The sequence below is a fragment of the Brachyistius frenatus genome, unplaced genomic scaffold, assembly GCF_029030835.1.
Source record: "Brachyistius frenatus isolate BFR_SWC_R1_liver_20210118 unplaced genomic scaffold, ASM2903083v1 Contig_36, whole genome shotgun sequence".
NCBI classification, from domain to species: domain Eukaryota; kingdom Metazoa; phylum Chordata; class Actinopteri; family Embiotocidae; genus Brachyistius; species Brachyistius frenatus.
In genome coordinates, this window is record NW_027210635.1 from 2905931 (window position 1) to 2924459 (window position 18529).

An 18529-nucleotide genomic window follows, 5' to 3' on the forward strand; every position below is an offset into this window, starting at 1 on the left:
TCGAGTCCTGACTGAAATCACATGACGTGACTATAGTTCCGCTTTCGCTGCGCTGAAGGAGGCGCACTGTGCGGATCTCACTGAAACCCAGTCAACCCAATTCAAGTCCCATTTTATTCATACAACACAAATATCACAAATCTGCCTCAAGAAATCTTACAATCTGTACAGCATCCGAGAACCCACTCAGACCCAATTAAACAGCAACAAACCAGTAAAATATAGGCCAAGCCTTAATCAATTATTAGAAAACCATGTGTTTTTTCTTTTCTCATTATCCTATCAGCTCGTCTATCATTTTCGATAAATTACCTAATTTTCTTTCAAACTGGCTCCTTTAAGTGGTTATATTCCTCATACTAATAACGGCCCGAAGTTATACGTTTTTGTTGTTGTTGTTGTTTTGATCGTAATCCAATTTAGGCAATATATTGCGCAATTTCAGGGATTTCTTCATCTGCTTGTTTTTGACACTTGATAGCTACCGCACTTTTTTAAAGAAATATACTGTTTACCTACATTTTACTTGATGGCGATAAGGACTGGAGTCCACGAATAAGAAGAATTGAGATATACACAGCAGCATCTAGCCTTGTAGCTGCATAATTCACTACAAAATGTGCATTCAAAACAAAAGAAAAACTTACAGAAATTTGGCAACAAAATACTTTTAAGTATGACAGGTAAAAAAGAAAAGAAAAGTGGATGATGTATGCAGTCTATCAGAGGTGTTGTAATGTTGCTACTTTTATTTAGGCCTATGAAAAAAGTGAAAATGTCAGTAAGATAAAAGTATAATTATCAACAAAATATACTTAAAGTGATAACAATTATTCATGATTCAGACAAATGGTCCAGTGAGCCTCATGTAGCCAACTATATTGGATTATTGTTACCCACGCATTAACTGCATAGGCAGCATTTTAATTTTGTGATTGGTCAAACTTTATCTTCAACAATGCAATAATATGTCCCTAAATGCAGCCAAGTGAGGTGGGACTAAAGTAGCCCGATGGAAATATTCAAATTAAATATTTATTTATATATCTATTTTGGTGTTGAAATAAGACTGTTCTGTTGATATCTGTGGGGTGTTAACAATATGTTTTGGAGATAAGTAGCCTAATAATCCTCCTAAACTTGTAATAATTCCTCTGAAGGACCAGTGTGATTGATCATAAAGCAACACCAACGGCAGGTCTCAGACCGGGGGGTTGCGCTCTTCCTCACATCACTGAGCTTGTTATTTCCATCTGAGCTCACACTGCCCGCCTCCGCTGTCTGTTTGTCTCTCTGTCGCTCTGCTTCTCGCTCTGTCTAACAGACACCTAGTCGGGGCCACCGAGCTCCCATGCGCTCGCCACTTTCTATAAAACTTCTCTTTCTCTCGGATCAATGGAGACAACCTGAGATTAAAGGATTTACGGCGGAACAACCGTCTTTTTTTGTTTTTAAAAAAAAAAGAAGAAATCTTGAAAACATCACAAACAAACAAGCAACCGCTCCCAGGCCAAGTTTGATTTCCGTCCGACTCTTTGGACTTCATATCCGCCGCATCTCAGGTAAGAAATAACCAACGTCGCACATGTACACCGGATGACGGGTGGATTAATCAGAAATATAATGTGCCAAACCGGCTCCTAAACGTGTTGATTCAGTTTCAGTGGAAAAGCCGAGAAGTCAGAGATTTCGACACCTCATTTCACCGCAGCCTGCCACAACCTGTCATACAGTAACTGAAAAATAGAAGACACAAACACCAGCCATCGATTCTTTTAGAAAAAACAACTTTCCTCTCTTGTCATCAAATCTGATGATTAAGTATTAGAGTAAATATGTTTTGCAGCTTCTCCTTTATCATTAAGCTTCATTTCTATCAACAGAATAATAATAAATGTCTATCGTGGCCTTGACCTCCTCTTGGCTCTCACACTTTGAAACTTATTGGTTTGGTAACATTATAGCTGAATTTCTGTCATCACTGAGCCTTTATCTGGCATTATCAAAATGTTTGGGATTCCAGCAGCAGGTGCAAAAGACAATGGGATCCAGTGAGAGGGAGAATCAGGTAGGTTCAGGGAGACAGAAATACACAACGTGTGTGAGGGGTACTGAGATGTAACTGTATTCTGTTTATTCATTCAAATGCATTGATTTCAACTTTAAAAAAAATGACATTGTTTACTGAAACTATGTACATTTTATAAACTGCATATAGCAAACTTTAGAGCTGGACTTCTGCCTCTTTCCCCTGTGCATCTTCTCCCTTAATCTCAGACAGAACCCACATATCAAATTCCTATAGGTTTCAGCTATTCAGCTGGACAATGGAGCCTTTATGACAGTTTGTGCACCTGAACCAATCATATCTGGCTCTCAGAGAGCTGACCAGTCAGTTCGAGGGCAGCACAGTAAGCTGTGACTACAGGATCGTCAGACCTGGTCTGGTGCTCAAGGATTGGACTTAATTGTCTGAATTTGTGTGAAGCCTTAGAAAACTATTTTTGACCCTGCAACATAATCATTTATGTATTACGGAAATATGCAAGAAATATGCACACCATACAGTGTGCATGTTCTTGCATATTTCCGTAATGCCATATGATGGTAAGCATGATGTTCTCTGCAAGTTCTGCGAATCAAAATTTCATCTTGATCGATGTCACACTTAAAGTCTATCAGTTAGTGGTACAACACTTACATTAGATTAATATTGTGATGGACAGTTTGGTTTCCCTAACATAAAGTGATGGGAATTTTAAAAAAGAAGAACAAAACCTGTAAGCAAAATGGATACTCATTCATCACCAACAGTGTGTTACAAACCTTTCAAACCTCTTAATGTCTCTTCTGTTGTGACTCGCAAAACATTGAGCGTTATGCTAGTTATTATCTTGTTTTAAGGATTAAAGTAGCAGCAAAAGCAGTAAAACAGTTAATTGAAAATTAAATTATGTAAAAACAAGCACAATAAAATTATGAAATGTGACAGACAATGAATTAAATGAACATTTTAAACAGTATCGGTTATGTACAGTGTTTAATTACAGGTGCTACAAGCACTGGCAAGTTTTTGTTTGAATATGGATGTCTTGTGTTTTCTAACATGGATTCAGTCCATTTTACATCTAATATTATATGCTTACATAATATGTGACATGACTCCTTGGTTGTAGACTTTACTGCACATCCTTTGCCTCATTTATCACTTTTCGAGATTTCCTGTCTGAATGTTTTGCATTGAGAAAAATGCTGATCTAAAAACAGTTTGTGTAACTTCTCCAAAATAGAAATGCAAGTGTTTGGAGGACAAATCTTGACTTTCAAAAAGCAGAACAAGTGTTATAGATCATAACCCTGTTAAAGAGATCTATAGGAGACATATAGGCAGAGCAAGGTGGTGGTAAACAGCACTGCAGGGGATGAGAAGATAGTGGAAACAACCTTGTTGCGCAGTACATCTGAGTCCCACAAGTCAGTGTACAATTGATTTATTTGTAACGGCCTCTTTTAAGTCCCCCTTTGGTGAAAAAAAAAAAGGAAATAGGAAAGGTTTAGTCACACGGACACGCACACATACATACACTGCTCCAAAAAGCAATGAACTCCTCTGACCACAATATTATAAACAAATGTCGTCGACTGAAATAACTAAAATAAACCAGAGGACGAGACCTAGTACTCACATCTGGTTTGAAAAGGAGGAAGCAAGGAAGAGCCTTCTCGGTAATGAGCTCCAAAATAAGAGAAGAGGAAACATGTGTGCGGTTACTTCAGGGGTCTGTGCGTGTGTACTCAACATGTGTCTGCATGCACCGTGTACTTTTGCATGAATGCATGGGTGTGTGTTGCACTGAGTGTTTGTGGTTTGTGTGTCGTTATCTGCTGTGATGGTGGCAGTACATGTACGCTGCAGATACAAATAATATCTTCAAGTGTTTAGGTGTGATATTTCTGTCTGCCTCAGGTTGCATTTAAAAAGTAGCATATCATGATTTTGGTCACTGACTTTCTGAGTGTTCAAATATCTTAAAAGGTAATAAAATAACAGAGTTAAAGTTACTGAAAGAAGCTTAATTTCACCTTTTATTTATACACACATTGAAAATAATGTTGAAATTGAGCAAATCAGATGCTTCTCTGGCTTGATTTGCCTACAATTTGACCTCTATACATCATTTCTATGCAGTACAAAAACATGAGCTCTACATTTTACATGCACAGAGTCGATGAGAATATGCAAAAGTATGTGTGATTTTGTGTGTTTACATGTGCAATGGCATCAGATAGACTTGATTTGCCTAACTGTTGGCTACAAGTCACAAAGCAGGATTGTAGGATGACACCCACTAACAGACAGCATGCAAATGCCAGAGATGCATGGACGGTGTGTGTGTGTGTGTGTGTGTGTGTGTGTGTGTGTGTGTGTGTGTGTGTGTGTGTGTGTGTGTGTGTGTGTGTGTGTGTGTGTGTGTGTGTGTGTGTGTGTGTGTGTGTGTGTGTGTGTGTGTGTGTGTGTGTTTGCGTTTGTGTAGAGAGTAATATGATGGAGAGAGGAAATCAAGTGGGAGTAAGAAGAAGATAGAGAGAACAAATTTGTCTCTGGAAAAGTAAAAAGAGACAGGAGACACAAATGGAAAGACGTCAGTTGGTTAAAGTTAATGTTTCTGAGTGAAGTGGAGAGTGTGTGGGACCCAAACAAGCAAAGTTGCACTCTGGGTTTGTCCTATTATTCTTAATGAAGCCTCATACCCTAAGTTACCCAGAGCCCTAAGTTCCCAGGAACCTATGATCCTAGAGTCCTATGTAGGCTACCTTAGTTCAACTATCCATGTAACCCCAACCCACCATAGGCTACGTCATCTTCAGCAAATGCAGAGCTGGTGAGCATCTTTTTCAGGTTCCCATTATTTGCGATATATATATCTGGTGAACAAAATCCTGGGAACATTGGAAGGATTTCTTTTGGGAGTACTACTTCATTCAAAAGTTGTATGTAGCCTTTTAGGCTCCAGCGGGAGAAATCTGATATATTGCCTGAAGTGATGTAACCAGAAGCAGTGTCAGGTGTGCCTGAAGACCGTGAAACTGAAGGAAATGAATGTTATGAAAGAAATGAGCTTACCATACCTTTGTAACCCTTTTATGTCCCCTGAGGCTGCAGCAGCATTAGCTTCTACCAGTGTAACACACCTGAATGTCTGACCAAGTTGCAATGTGGGTTATGTATTTTGACAAGGAAGAAGAACAGATGGAACAAAGTATCTCTGATTCTGCGGTGTCATTTTTTTATTATTTAAAAAAAAAAACATTCGCATTGTTACCAGAGTGCGAGGCAAACTTCGTTAATGTTGTCTATTTATTCAGTTAACCAGTGCACATCAGCTACGTTTTTTCAGTGTTTTTAATGATTAAGTGATTAAGAAGAAAGAAACATGGTTTACCTTGTTGTCTCTTAGATCCCAAAAAAGACGTCCTCTTTGTTCTTTGTTTCTTTCTATCCAACATTTTGTGTGGAAATTTCACTCTCACAGGAAATCACTCAGGGAGCATCCACAGATGTCAGTTTCTCCACCAACATATGGTGGTATATATATATATATATATATATATATATATATATATATATATGTATGTATATGTACACAACCTGTGCTGAGTCCTTTTTGAGTAAGAGGCATTGTCATAGTCACAGACAGACACATACGTTTCAATATGTATAAAACACATTACACAGCCCGTGTTGGTTGTGCTGCTTCTCAGGGTGTAGGAGATGGAGAACGGGACGTCTGATGATGTGGAGGTCTTGTGGGAGAAGGTGGAGTGCAAACGCTACGAACTGTGTCGCATCATCTCTCCAGCAAAGCTCACCCCCTACCTGCGTCAGTGCAAAGTCCTGGATGAACAGGACGAGGATGAGGTCCTCAATTCTATGCTGCTGGTCTCCAAAGCAAACCGCACAAGTGAGTGGAGACGTGTGTGTGTGTCTACGTGTGTTGGTTTGTAAATGCAAAGCTTCTTTTTCTTTGATGCATAATTGTCTGTGGAGGAATTGTCCATGAGTGATTTGATTATCTGTTAATCTAAAATGTGGATCATACAACTACTTTGTTCCTCTTTATCTAAAATTGTGCACTGAAATATGATGTAGGAAAATTGGGAAAAGCAGCTCTGTGTTTATGTGGGCTGAATTTAAAAGTTTGTTAATCACTCCTCTTTCAGGCCGTCTACTTGACATCCTCCACACTAAAGGAGAGCGGGGATATGTGGCATTTCTGGAGAGTCTGGAGTTTTACTACCCTGACCTGTACAAGCTGGTCACAGGGAAAGAGCTCACACGCCGTTTCTCCACCATCGTAGGTGAGGCTCACAACTTGGGATGCAGACACATGCATGCATGGGCTCACAACTTCTACTAACCGGCACAGATAGAGGTCTTAATGGACAATACACTGCCTGAATACTGACTGGTTTTGTTGCTCTGGTCAGACAGGAACAGTCATATCACTTACACAGTGTAAGCCACCCACACCTTTCATAGATCTTGTTCTGCTAGTTTAGATTTTAATTTATTTCTCCAAATCAGCTCACAGTGCGAGCCTGTTCCACTACACACTCGATGGTGTGTTATACAGGATATAATATCTCCTGTAATGTGTCTTTTTTTCCCCTCTTCCTCCTTTCAACCTGTTTCCTCACTGCAGTGGAGGAGGGTCATGAGGGTCTGACCCAGTTTCTGATGAACGAAGTGGTGAAACTGCAGCAGCAGTCCAAAGTGAAGACCCTGCAGCAGGTCGAGCTCAGCAGGAAGAACTGTACGCTGGAAGACGAGCAAAAGAAGATGCAGCTGGCCAACCAGGAGCTTCAGGCCTTCCAACAGAGTAAAAATACACTATTATTATTATTAAATATGATAGGATTCACAAGCTTCCCACCACCTGTGTTTTTCCACTGAATTTATCAACAAGAAAAGTAAAAAAATGCTACAAACCATAATTATATACTATAGAGATTATAGTGTCTCAAAACTGCTAAAAGTGCTACCCCACCACACATGCGTGGTTGACCATGTTTGGTACACCACAGTTGGGTTTAATAGGAATAAATTACCAATCATATTGTCTACCAAAAGTTATTAATGAAACCAGGATGCTGTGGTAATCATGTCCTGTGTAGTTTAACACCGCAGTTGATACAAAGAGCACATTCTCACTTAGCAAATGCTAAAAAATAATGTGAGAACACTGTTTAGGTTTGGTCAACACACATTTACTGCATCTCAAAGACTTTCGCTCCACGCTGAAATGAGGAAAACATAGTTGGCATGGCAACTCCGTCAGAAGTCAGCTAATATTACCTAAATGATTTTTGATGTGCAGCTTCTTAATGAATTGATGCACTAAAGGACATTTTATGAAGGTCTCATTTAAAGGTTTAATTGCTTTTAGAGAAATTTACTCGGCCATGTGTTTGTCAATGCTGCTGCCACATTTTTATGCCTCAGTGCTGGCGAAAGCCACAGCTGGAGGCGTTATCTTATTCAGGTTGTCCATCCGTCTGTTTGTACGTCTGTCCCATGCTCATGAACGCTATGTCTGAGGAAGACCTCGAGAGAATTGCTTCACATTTGGCACAAATTCTCATTTGGTTTTCAGGACGACCTGATTAAAGTCTGGTTGGTTAAACACGTTTGTGAACCTCAAGAATGAATGCACTAATTATGACAAAATTTTAGACACGTGTAATAGAATAAAATGATGAAGTGATTAGGTTAGGTAGTTACTTTATTACATTCTATATCTAAAATGTCAAAGCTCAACGTCAATGTGGCATTATAATATTATGCAAAACCTCTTTTCTGGCCATTATCCAACACAATAACTCCAAAACAGAGGGATAGATTGTGACCACATTTCACATTTAGTCAGATACTGTATTGATGACACTAAGCTTGGGTGTCCACCTTGAAACTGTGCTGTGCTGTCAGGTTAAAGATATGTGTAAAGCATCCATGTTTTAGAATTTATAGCTTCTGAGCAATAACATCCACGTTTGAAGCTTTGTCTACTGTCATTGTTAAAAGTTTTTGTTGCATCAGAATCACTTTTATTCACCAAATTCCTTTAAAGTCTTGGTAACATTTGAGAAAATGCAAAAATTTTGATTTTAACTGTGGCTGCAAGAAGCTGAGAAATGTTATCTACTTTAGATATATATCATTCAAGTATCATGCTTATAAAGAGTGTCTCAAGATAATTTAAAACTTGCAAACAAATGTGGAATTTGATGTAAGAAAACAGGACTAGAACTTCAAAGGATCATGTAAACACTTTAAAATCCTGTATTACTTGTATTTTAGCTTAATTGACACACGAGTGTCCTGAAATTGCATGACTGGTATAAAATATTGCAAAACAGCACAATGAACTAAACTTTAACTCTTAAGAGCTGGTAATAAAAGAAGTTATTAAAAATACTAAATACAACTTTACATGATACATGCATGATACCTTGTAGATGCAACAATTTATTTGCAAAAGCTTACAGATAAATAAGTGTTTAATATTCAGATTTGTGATTGGTTCTCTAGGGTACAATAAGTTGAGAGAAGAGAGAAACACCTACAGTGATGAGCTGCTGAGAGTAAAGGATGAAAACTACAAACTGGCCATGAGGTACGCTACGCTGAGCGAGGAGAAGAACATGGCTGTGACGAGGAGCCGAGACCTGCAGCTGGAGGTGAATGATGGACACATGAGTGTGTTAACACAAACAGATATGCACTGTCATCACCTTTTGTACTAAAAAAATAGTGTAACAAATGATAATGAGTGACTTCAGGGGAAATGTAGCAATTTGAGAATAATATTGAGGGAGTGTTCAACTTCATCCTCAGCTCCATGGCAGTCTCTATGCCTCAAATTTCATTTTGTGCTCTTTCTGTATCCTAGATTGATCAGCTGAAGCACAGGCTGAACAAGTTGGAGGAAGAGTGTAAGATGGAGAGGAGGCAGAGTCTCAAACTGAAGAACGACATTGAGAATCGACCAAAGAGAGAGCAGATCTTTGAGCTGGAAAGAGAGAACGAAATGCTCAAGATCAAACTGCAGGAGCTACAGTCCATCATACAGGTAATGACAGATGTACACACACATGTGCTTACACAGAGGTTCAACTGCAACAGAAAATGTCCTCCAAGAAGTAGTCCATGGTCCACATCATCACACAGCTCTTCTGAGCCACAATCACTTACACTTCCTGAAGAACCTTTGCACTTTTCCTACTTATATTGCTATTACAACTTAAACCTGCTTTAATTCATCAGTTTATTTGGCCAGTTTATCTCAGTGCAACAAGATGCTCACACATTGATAATTGTAAGGCTAATCCGAAATTACACAGTTATCTATTTACGCATTCAGCAGACTGCATCAGCATTCATTCAGAGTCCGTTTCAGGCTAACTCTCCTTTTAGCTCTATGTTTGGTCTCCACCAAGTCCTCAGAAAAATACCTGGCTCTTTAGCAGCTAAATGCTCCAGTCTTCACCACCTAGCCACCAACTGTGTGTCTGCTGGCTGCTGCAACCAAAAGCTGTAGCTGAAAACCAAAATAGGGAACTGAAAGAGACTAAAACATTCTGCAAAGATGTGGGGGACAGAGGAGTCTGTGGGGATAATTGGGTTTGTCATTACTTTTTTTTTTTTTCCATTGTCAGATTTGAAGTCCTCCTGCTACCTCCACTCTAACAGCTGCTCATACAGTTTCACACCTAACCATGTGTGTGTGCGTGTGTGTTTTGTACCCAGCCTGGCCCCTTACCTGCTTCCGACAAGGCCATCCTTGATATTTTGGAGCATGACAGACAGGAAGCACTGGAAGACAGACAGGATCTGGTCAACCGCCTGTACAACCTGCGCGAAGAAGTCAGACAGGCAGAGGAGCTACGAGATAAGGTTGCAACTACACACACACACACAAGAAAGTACACATTCCCATTGGAGGGGAGTTATGTTGGAGTTAGACAAGTGGTCTTGTGGCTACATGGTTCCTTGTTTGAATCTTTGAGTGTATGAATGTGAAGCAGAGTGTGGCACGGAGGGGAAAACAGTTTACAATAACACACCCTAGAAACACAAACCCATGACCAGAGAGCCCAATGCCCATGAGACCATCAGTGAAACACACCCATCGAAGAAAGTCCCGTCTCTACATAACCTGTTCTGTCTTCTTTCTCCCTCTGTGTTTCTCTTCCTGTATCTGTCTGTCATTTTCTGGTAAACTATAATTAACACCACCGGTGTTATGTCTCTGTCTGTCTGTGTGTGTGTGTGTGTGTGTGTGTGTGTGTGTGTGTGTGTGTGTGTGTGTGTGTGTGTGTGTGTGTGTGTGTGTGTGTGTGTGTGTGTGTGTGTGTGTGTGTGTGTGTGTGTGTGTGTGTGTGTGTAGTACCTGGAGGAGAAGGAGGATCTGGAGCTGAAGTCCTCCACACTGCAGAAGGACTGTGAGATGTATCGCAACCGCATGGACACCATCACCGTACAGCTGGACGAGGTGGAGAAGGAGAGGGACCAGGTGAAAACACACACACACACACACACACACACACACACACACACACACACACACACACACACACACACATATAGATGTTGGCCACTGTGCGTTATGATCAGTCACATTTTTGCTGTCATCGCGTTGCTGCAGGCATTTCGAGCCAGAGACGAGGCTCAGCACCACTTCTCCCAGAGCCTCATCGACAAAGACAAATATCGCAAGCAGATCAGAGAGCTGGAGGAGAAGAGTGATGAACTCCATATTGAGATTGTACGCAAAGAAGCCAAACTGGTCACACTCGAGTCCCGCCTACGACGTCTGTCCAAAGACATCATCCCAGACCAGGTCCAACACAGTAGAGTAAATGAAGAGACATTAATGGTTCTTGTTAAGGATATACTGTCATATTGAATCTGTCAAATTTACTGTCTCAGCTACCATTTGTTTCTTTTGTTCTATTGTCTGATTTAAGAATTTTACTGATGTTTTCATAACACATTCCTTTTTTCTTTTTTTTTTTTTACTGTTTTTGCAGAGTCTACCGAGGGACCTCCCTCCAACCATCATCCCTCAGGAGAAGAAGTTGCAGGGCCCACAAGAGTGGTCCAGTGATGAGTCCCCCGAGGACAAGCTCTTATCTGAGCAGCCTCGACTCAGACGCAGACTCAACCTTAAAGGGGTTTGTAAATACCAGGTTAGACGTAAAAAAAAAAAGAAAAAGAAAACTCCTTTCACTGTGATGTTTTTTCTGCAAAAACATATCTTAATTTCATTTTTTATTAACTGCAATCTAATATACTATTCTAAATGATACACACAGTGTTTGCTAACATTTACTCAACTTCACCAGCAGATTGATAGATAGGTCTCTGTTTAGAGTCATTAGTTATAAACGGAGGATGTTAAAATGTAAATAAAATGCTTTCTTTTTCACTTTTTAGAACAGAGTTAAGTCTCCAGTCTGTGTACTCAAAGAGCTCCAAATCAACTCGGAGGCCAGTCAACCTGCAGGTAACACTATCATGTAGTTCATTCGTACAGTTTATTCTACCGTAACAATGGCACTCCCTCTGTGTAACTTTATCCACACTGGTCTCCACCTCCCAGCTTCAGCCCCAGTCAACGGTGGAGAGTTTTTGGAGATCCAGATGCCAAACTCGCGTGGCAACAGCACCTCGCTCCCCGCGTCGCCCAGCTTCCCGATGTCCCCCACGTATCCGCCCTCTTCAGCTCCCCTACTCTGCTCCTCCCCTTCCCCTTTCCCCTCCTCACTCCCGTTCATCCCGATGGAGCATTCCAACAGGGCAAACATGGTGAGACCAAGTCGTTTGTGCTTGAGTTTATTTCCAGTAAAATTACACAATTGCATCGCTCTGCTCCTTGTTTAGTTTATTTCACTGGCCGAGTCTGTAAAGACAACTTCTGCTGTCTTCATTTGTAAAATCTCCAGCTCCGTTACCGTAACGACAGCATCCAGTCCATACTCCCCGAGCCACCTGAGAAAAGATCGTTGTACCGCCGAGAAAGAGAGAACGAAAATGACTTCCAGCCTCGCAGGTACTGTGTAAATGTCATGTAGAGGATTATACAACAGGACACATTAATGTCACCTTTTTCTTAAATTAATCTCATGCTGGTTTGAATTTACTTTCTTGTCCTGGGGAGTGGCTTCAAAATAGTGTGATGTTTTGTCTGTTTTAGCCTCTCTGACTTTGACAGTGACAACATGGAAATGGAGTTTGGTAATTTACTTTTACACATTTCTCACTAATGATGTCTTTTGTCTGAGTGACTTTATTTATCTCATGTCTATTCTCTTGAATGATTTCTCCATGCCTCTTTCCTCAGAGGATGAAGTACAGCGTGGTCCCCCATCTGTGCACTCATCTTCCTCCTCCCATCAGTCAGAAGGGATGGACACTTATGACCTGGAGCAGGTCAACAATATCTTCAGGAAACTCTCTCTGGAGAGGTACAGTGTAGACATTCACACACTGACACACACAAGAATAACTGCAATTCAAGTTTACTTACAAACACCTTCCACTTGTTTGTGGGGTGTGTGAGTGGTAATTTGTGTATGTATGTGTGTGTGCAGGCCTTTCCGCCCGTCTCTGTCCTCCTTATCGAGAACTAGTTCATCCCTGAAGCCTGTGCAGGATCTGTCGTTGCCAGGGGACAACCTGCTGAAGGACATCACACTGGTTGGCGGCAACGAAACCGGGATTTTTGTTTCATGTGTCCAATCAGACTCCAGCGCTGAGAAGGCGGGGCTTCGAGAGGGGCACCACCTACTGCTGGTATGTAGGTCAACCACTGGAGGTTCAGACAGGCTTGTATCTTTATATAAAATGATTTGCATTGCAAACAAATTTGCTCTCAGTTTTGTTAGTTTTGGTCACAGAATTCAGAAATTTGTTAATGAAGCAAAACCTGCAGCGTGAGAAATTTGCTCTGAAAACTGTATTTTTTGCTTGCTTATAAAAACACAAAAATATCTTCATAATGACTGTTAAAAACACTGACTGTACAAATAGAATTGAACTAGTAGAAACTTGCAAAAACTTGAAAATAACGTACATTTTCAACTTGACGACCATTTGTTTTACTAGCCCAATGACAATTTGCTTTTAACCCTCTGCTTTATGCTGTGATTGGCCGAACAGCTCGAGGGGTGTATTCGTGGAGAGATCCAAAGCATATCATTGGACACCAGCACTCAGGAAGAAGCCCACTGGACGCTGCAGCACTGCTCTGGACAAGTCCGGCTGCACTATCGCGCCAACTATGACTGTAAGTGGTGTACTTGATATACTGTTTGTTTGATATGGCTGTACTTGATATGAATTCAAGTGTATGTTTGCTCCCTCCAGCCTATCGTCGTCTCCAGAGGGATCTAGCAGACGGCACGTTAGCCTCTGGAGACTCGTTCTACATACGGGTGAACCTCAACATCTCTGGACAATCGGACAGCTGCTCCTTGAGCGTGCGCTGCGATGAGGTGGTGCACGTGTTGGACACCCGGCACCAGGCCCGCTGTGAGTGGCTGTGCGCCCGTGTGGACCCCTACACCGGTTACGACCAGGCCGACCGCGGCACTTTACCCAGCAACTCACGGTACAGAGCAGTTCTTTGTCCTTCTTAGTTGTGACGCCTCAGCTTATTTAAATGCCACAAGTAGTTGAGAGCCATGCGGCTATTCTGCTAGTCTCTCCTGAGCATGTTGCACTTTCCCGATGACACATGTATTTTCCAGTAAGACACACGTACACACTGTCACCTCTTCACATTTTCAGATCACAGTTGGTTGTTGTCACGCAGAGAGACCAGCTTGAGGGAGGAAGGGTTATTAAATGATGAAACATCTTTTTACTTTTGTAATGTAAAAATCCTGTATTCACAAATGTTATGTGAATGTTTGTGTGTGTGTTTGTAAATGTGTGCGAATGTAGAGCCCAGCAGCTGCTCCTGGTAAAGATTCAGAAGTTAGTGTGTCGAGGGGGGAAAGAAGAAAATGAAATCCACCGCAACAGCAGGGTAAGAAACTTCCTCAACTACTTTCTCTCTCTTTTTATTATTAAAAAAACAATATATGATTATTCGAATATACATGGCATTAATGTACTAACACAGTCCCATTTGACTCGAGCAAGAATGCTGCAACAACTCCTCTGAGGCCCATTGTGAGTTTGGAGTGGGCAGGTTTAATGTGGGTGAGGGAACGTGTCTGGTGTTACAAGTCCTTTCTCAGGACACCTGGACGGAGCGGTTTAGACCAGGAAACAAGATGTAAAGAAACACAGATTTCTCCGCAATCAATGACATCCAACTATCATCCAATCATTCAGTGTCAATTTTATTTGTCACTCTTGAGCCTTTTTATCTTTTAAATTTCTTTTCATAGCCTTAAAAATATCTTCATTTCTTTATGTATTCTGTTTTTCCCTGTGTTGTTTAACTGTGTCTGACTGTTTTAATTATAACTTGTGTACACTGGACATGTCTTTCTAGAGCAATTTGCAGCCAGAAGAAGTCAGTCACTCTCCTGACCCCAAAGCCAGCCCACGTATGTCCAGAGCCAGCATCTTCCTCACTCAGATACTGCAGGTAACCAAGTGCAAACAAAACCTCTGTCTGTTCAGTGCAATGGTGAACGTCCAGTGTTACAGCCTACAGGGAAATCATTCAGGATTAGATCAGTTAAATTATTCAGAGCTCAAAAAAAGCTCTTTTCCTTAAATATGCAGCACTAAACAAAGCTGTGAATTAAATTTCCTCTAGTTATTTGGTACTTTTCCATTTTCCATCTAGTTTGTGAGCAGGGTGGATATCAAGTACAAACGAATGAACAGCAATGAACGTGTAAGGATCATCAACGCAGGCAGCACAACACTACCGAGACAAGGACTTGAGACGCTCAGACCAGAAGGTGAGTACAAATTGTTGCAGAGCAGGCTTAATGTGGGTGAGGGAACGTGTCTGGTGTTACAAGTCCTTTCTCAGGACACCTGGACGGAGCGGTTTAGACCAGGAAACAAGATGTAAAGAAACACAGATTTCTCCGCAATCAATGACATCCAACTAAAACTCAACACGATTAGCCACAAGAAACAACTAGGAATGACTAAGTTATCAAAAGAAAATGTCCACGTACCCGCTGCTGAAGATTCACAGTTAAAACAATTGAAGTTGCATTTAAGGTAGCAAAAGCACAAATACTAAAGGTAGAGGAATTATGAGGTCAAATCTGTGTACATGAAGCATTTATATGAAACTTAAATGTCATAAGCATATGAATTATTGAGTTATGACTGCAAATGTGTGACCTTTGACTACTAAAATCTGATCAGTTTATCCTTGAGTCCAAGTGAATGTTTGGGCCAAATTTGAAGAAATTCCCACAAAGCGTTGCTGAGATAACGAGAGTTGGACAGATGGATGGGAGAGACGTGAGGTCGCGGTGACCTTCAAATTCCGTCAAGGCGTTCCTGAGATAACATGTTATCTCAGGAACAAAATGTAACCCTAACCCCTAACTCTGTCACTGCTGTCGCCGGCAGGAAGGCATAAAAACCAATGTGTGTAATTATATAATAAGTCTAATTCCGCATTTATAAGGTATACATAGGTTTAATGTGTAAATCTCTAAAATGGTTATCTCATACAAAAAGCAATTGACTCAAGCTTTACAGTTCTTGATCGTGTGATTTACATTTATGATCTGGTTAATTATCAGCCTCATGGGCCATGAAGCTCCTCGTCTTTCTGACAGTCGGTGTATAATCGTGTGCACCTCTCTTTGTGTGTGTGCCTTGTGCTGTAAACAGATGCTGCTGCTGAACCAGACAGCGAGCTGAGCAGGAGTTTGAACCTGATTCCCTACAGTCCCGTCACTCTCCAGCGGACACAGAGGAGAAGACCCGTCCTTTTCACTCCTACCGTTTTAGCCAAAACCATTATCCAGAAAATACTGAACATGGGGGGAGCCATGGACTTTAATATCTGCAAACCAGGTCAGCCTGTGATAGGAATAAGCCCGCTTAGAGCACGATATGTCTTCATAAGGAATATTTCCACCTTGTTGGCATAATCCCAGTGTATTCACTACTATGAATGAAAGATAAAATATGTGGATAACAAGTAGTTGAGGAGGGAAAAGTGAGAGAAAAAGAAGCTGCTCTTGGGATTGAGGTCAGGCATTGTACTACACTGTGGTGTAAATGTGAAGAAGTGTAACCAGAGAGACAGCAGTGGCAGGATGGAAGATGGTGTCGTAGATAATTAGGATAATTATGCAGATGATGACAATGACACAGTTATTTAAATCAGCTGACAAGCTGTAATTTGAGACTGTAGAGAGGACTGTCAAACCCTTAGAGAATTAACACTCCTGCCCAATGACAAATAAGCTGCTCCCATTAGAGGAGGTCCGGACAGCTCACTGGTAGAGCGTTGAACATCTGGCAAGCCAAGAGACTGAGCGATATCTTAGGGACGTGCAGATTCCCACGGGGCCGAAAACCTCAACCGTTTCTGTTCCTTGTGATAAATGTGGTGCGGTAATGTTTCCAATTGAACACAGCCTTCTTTTTCGGGCCAAAATCTCACTGTCAACCTCATCTTCCTCTGTTGTGTAGACACCCTGTCCAAAGAGGAGTTTCATCTCAAACAGAACGTGGAGCCTTTCATTCACTACAAAGAGAAACAAGCCACGTTTGAATGCATCACCCGAGAAAACATAGAGGCCGTCGCTGCCAAGGTAGACTTTTGTTGACAACTTTGGAAACTTCTGCATGTAAAGGAATACGTTTGGACATTTGCTGAGAGTTTGAATGAGGAGATTGATGCCCGGCTCTGTCCCAAGCCAACAAAATCCACCTACCAACATCTCTAAAGCTCACTAACTGACAGGTCATGTCTTCTTTGTGTATTCTAAACAAACAAACAAAAAATCAACTAAGCTAAGCTATGTGTTTCTAGCCAATCCTCTGTTCTCACCAAAATGCCAAACTGTTCCTTTAATCCTGAAGTTTTGTGTGTCACCATATTCTCACTTTTGTCTTGGTTGCTGTTGAATTGTACACATATTCATGTATGCATTCAATTATTGTCTGTCTCTGGCCAGCAGATGGAAAACTTTTTTTTGTTTGTGAAAAGTACCACTAAATCCTTTAAAATTATCAGACAAATCTTTACTTCTTAGAGTTTTACATATTTATTTATTTTTGCCACCTGTCACCAGGGCAAACACTGCCTGCTGGAGGCGGAGCTGAGCTGTGTCAAGGACCTTCTGCGGAGGGAAATCTACCCGATCCTCATCTACGTCAAGATTTGTGAGAAAAATGTCAAGAAGTTACGGTAGGTCCAACAGACATCACTCATTCTCACCTGTTTTACGCAGTGACTCAAACCACACAGCTGAAAACCACATTTCTTTTTCCAAATGCGAGTACACGTCAGTGCTTTCGTGATATTTTGACTGCAGGCAGGAGGTGAGATTGAACCTGCTAAACGGCAAGTCTGTTACTTGATGCTGTGATGTATTTGACCCTGTAATTCTTATAGGACCAGATGAACAGGCACCTTCCCTTAGTCAAAGTACAACATGTTCCCTGGCTGTATTTCAGCCTGTTGTTGGTAACGTCAGTAGAGATGCACCCCTCTATTTCTCCATGTATGATCACCATAACTGTTGGTGTCAACAAATCCTGACGCTTGACCTATCTTCTGGTGGATTGTGCCTTTAAATAGCCCTCCAGTATGTGAACCCATTACTGTGATTCTGAGGAATGGAACAAAGCACTCAGACCACTGTTGCAAAGCATCTACAGGATCTCATCGCAGGTACTGGGTTCCTAACTCTACCACACTCACCACCACAGTGCTGCTTCCTTCCTGTTTCCTGTCCCCACAGGAAGTTGCCTCAGCGTGTGGAGTCGGAGGAGGAGTTTGTGAGGTCGTTTAGGGCAAAAGAGAAGGAGCTGGAGGGCATCCCCTGCCTCTACGCCACCGTGGAGCCCGAAGCCTGGGCAGGGACGGAGGACCTCATCAAGGTCATCAAAGAACGAATACTGGAGGAGCAGAGGAAGATCGTCTGGGTGGAGCAGGACCTCCTGTAGACTCACAGAAACACAGCGTAGTCTGTACTCAAGAATACACGTGTCACTAAGCACAATAAAACACACACAAACAAAAAATACCCCTCGTACATCTGCATTTATATTTATGCTCAGACTCAAAAACACATGTTTGGACTCTGAAATTGTTAGACTTAAATAAATACATTTTATATTTTGTAATGTGTGTTTTTGATTTAGAAAAATAAACACATTAAAAACATCCAAGACTATGCTTTTTTTGTTTTTGTTTAAAAGTACTGAAAAAAAACCTGGTTTTAGAAAAATACTCCTTTGACCTTTATTTTCATTTAGAGTCCGATTTTTCTTGACCTACATTATACTGCCCTCTAGTGG

At 41.2% G+C, this 18529-nt stretch overlaps 1 protein-coding gene across 3 annotated transcripts; it reads left to right on the plus strand.

Annotated features, from left to right (window-relative positions):
* Positions 1–1337: 1337 nt before the first annotated feature.
* On the plus strand, positions 1338–18386 carry card11 (caspase recruitment domain family, member 11). 3 transcript variants are annotated; one of them, XM_069701396.1, is made up of 25 exons: positions 1338–1562; positions 5764–5963; positions 6223–6360; positions 6705–6881; positions 8591–8739; positions 8952–9131; positions 9809–9955; positions 10449–10574; positions 10707–10916; positions 11092–11235; positions 11498–11567; positions 11664–11869; positions 12007–12113; positions 12258–12298; positions 12405–12528; positions 12655–12856; positions 13223–13349; positions 13430–13673; positions 14009–14093; positions 14568–14663; positions 14868–14985; positions 15884–16069; positions 16694–16815; positions 17299–17414; positions 17971–18386. In XM_069701396.1, the coding sequence occupies exons 2-25, from the start codon at positions 5774–5776 to the stop codon at positions 18173–18175; spliced, it is 3510 nt and encodes a 1169-aa protein (XP_069557497.1). In that variant the 5' UTR covers positions 1338–1562; positions 5764–5773; the 3' UTR covers positions 18176–18386. The 3 variants fall into 3 exon arrangements, with proteins under 3 accessions (XP_069557497.1, XP_069557498.1, XP_069557499.1); XM_069701397.1 differs by having other exon boundaries at positions 10707–10901; positions 11092–11250; XM_069701398.1 differs by having other exon boundaries at positions 10707–10901.
* The last annotated feature ends 143 nt before the right edge of the window (positions 18387–18529 follow it).

Coding starts and splice junctions, on each gene's coding strand:
- card11 (XM_069701396.1), top strand. CDS start 5,774: ATGGAGAACGGGACGTCTGATGATGTGGAGGTCTTGTGGGAGAAGGTG. Junction 10,917..11,091: donor ACCAGGTCCAACACAGTAGA/GTAAATGAAGAG, acceptor CTGTTTTTGCAG/AGTCTACCGAGGGACCTCCC. Junction 16,816..17,298: donor TAGAGGCCGTCGCTGCCAAG/GTAGACTTTTGT, acceptor ACCTGTCACCAG/GGCAAACACTGCCTGCTGGA.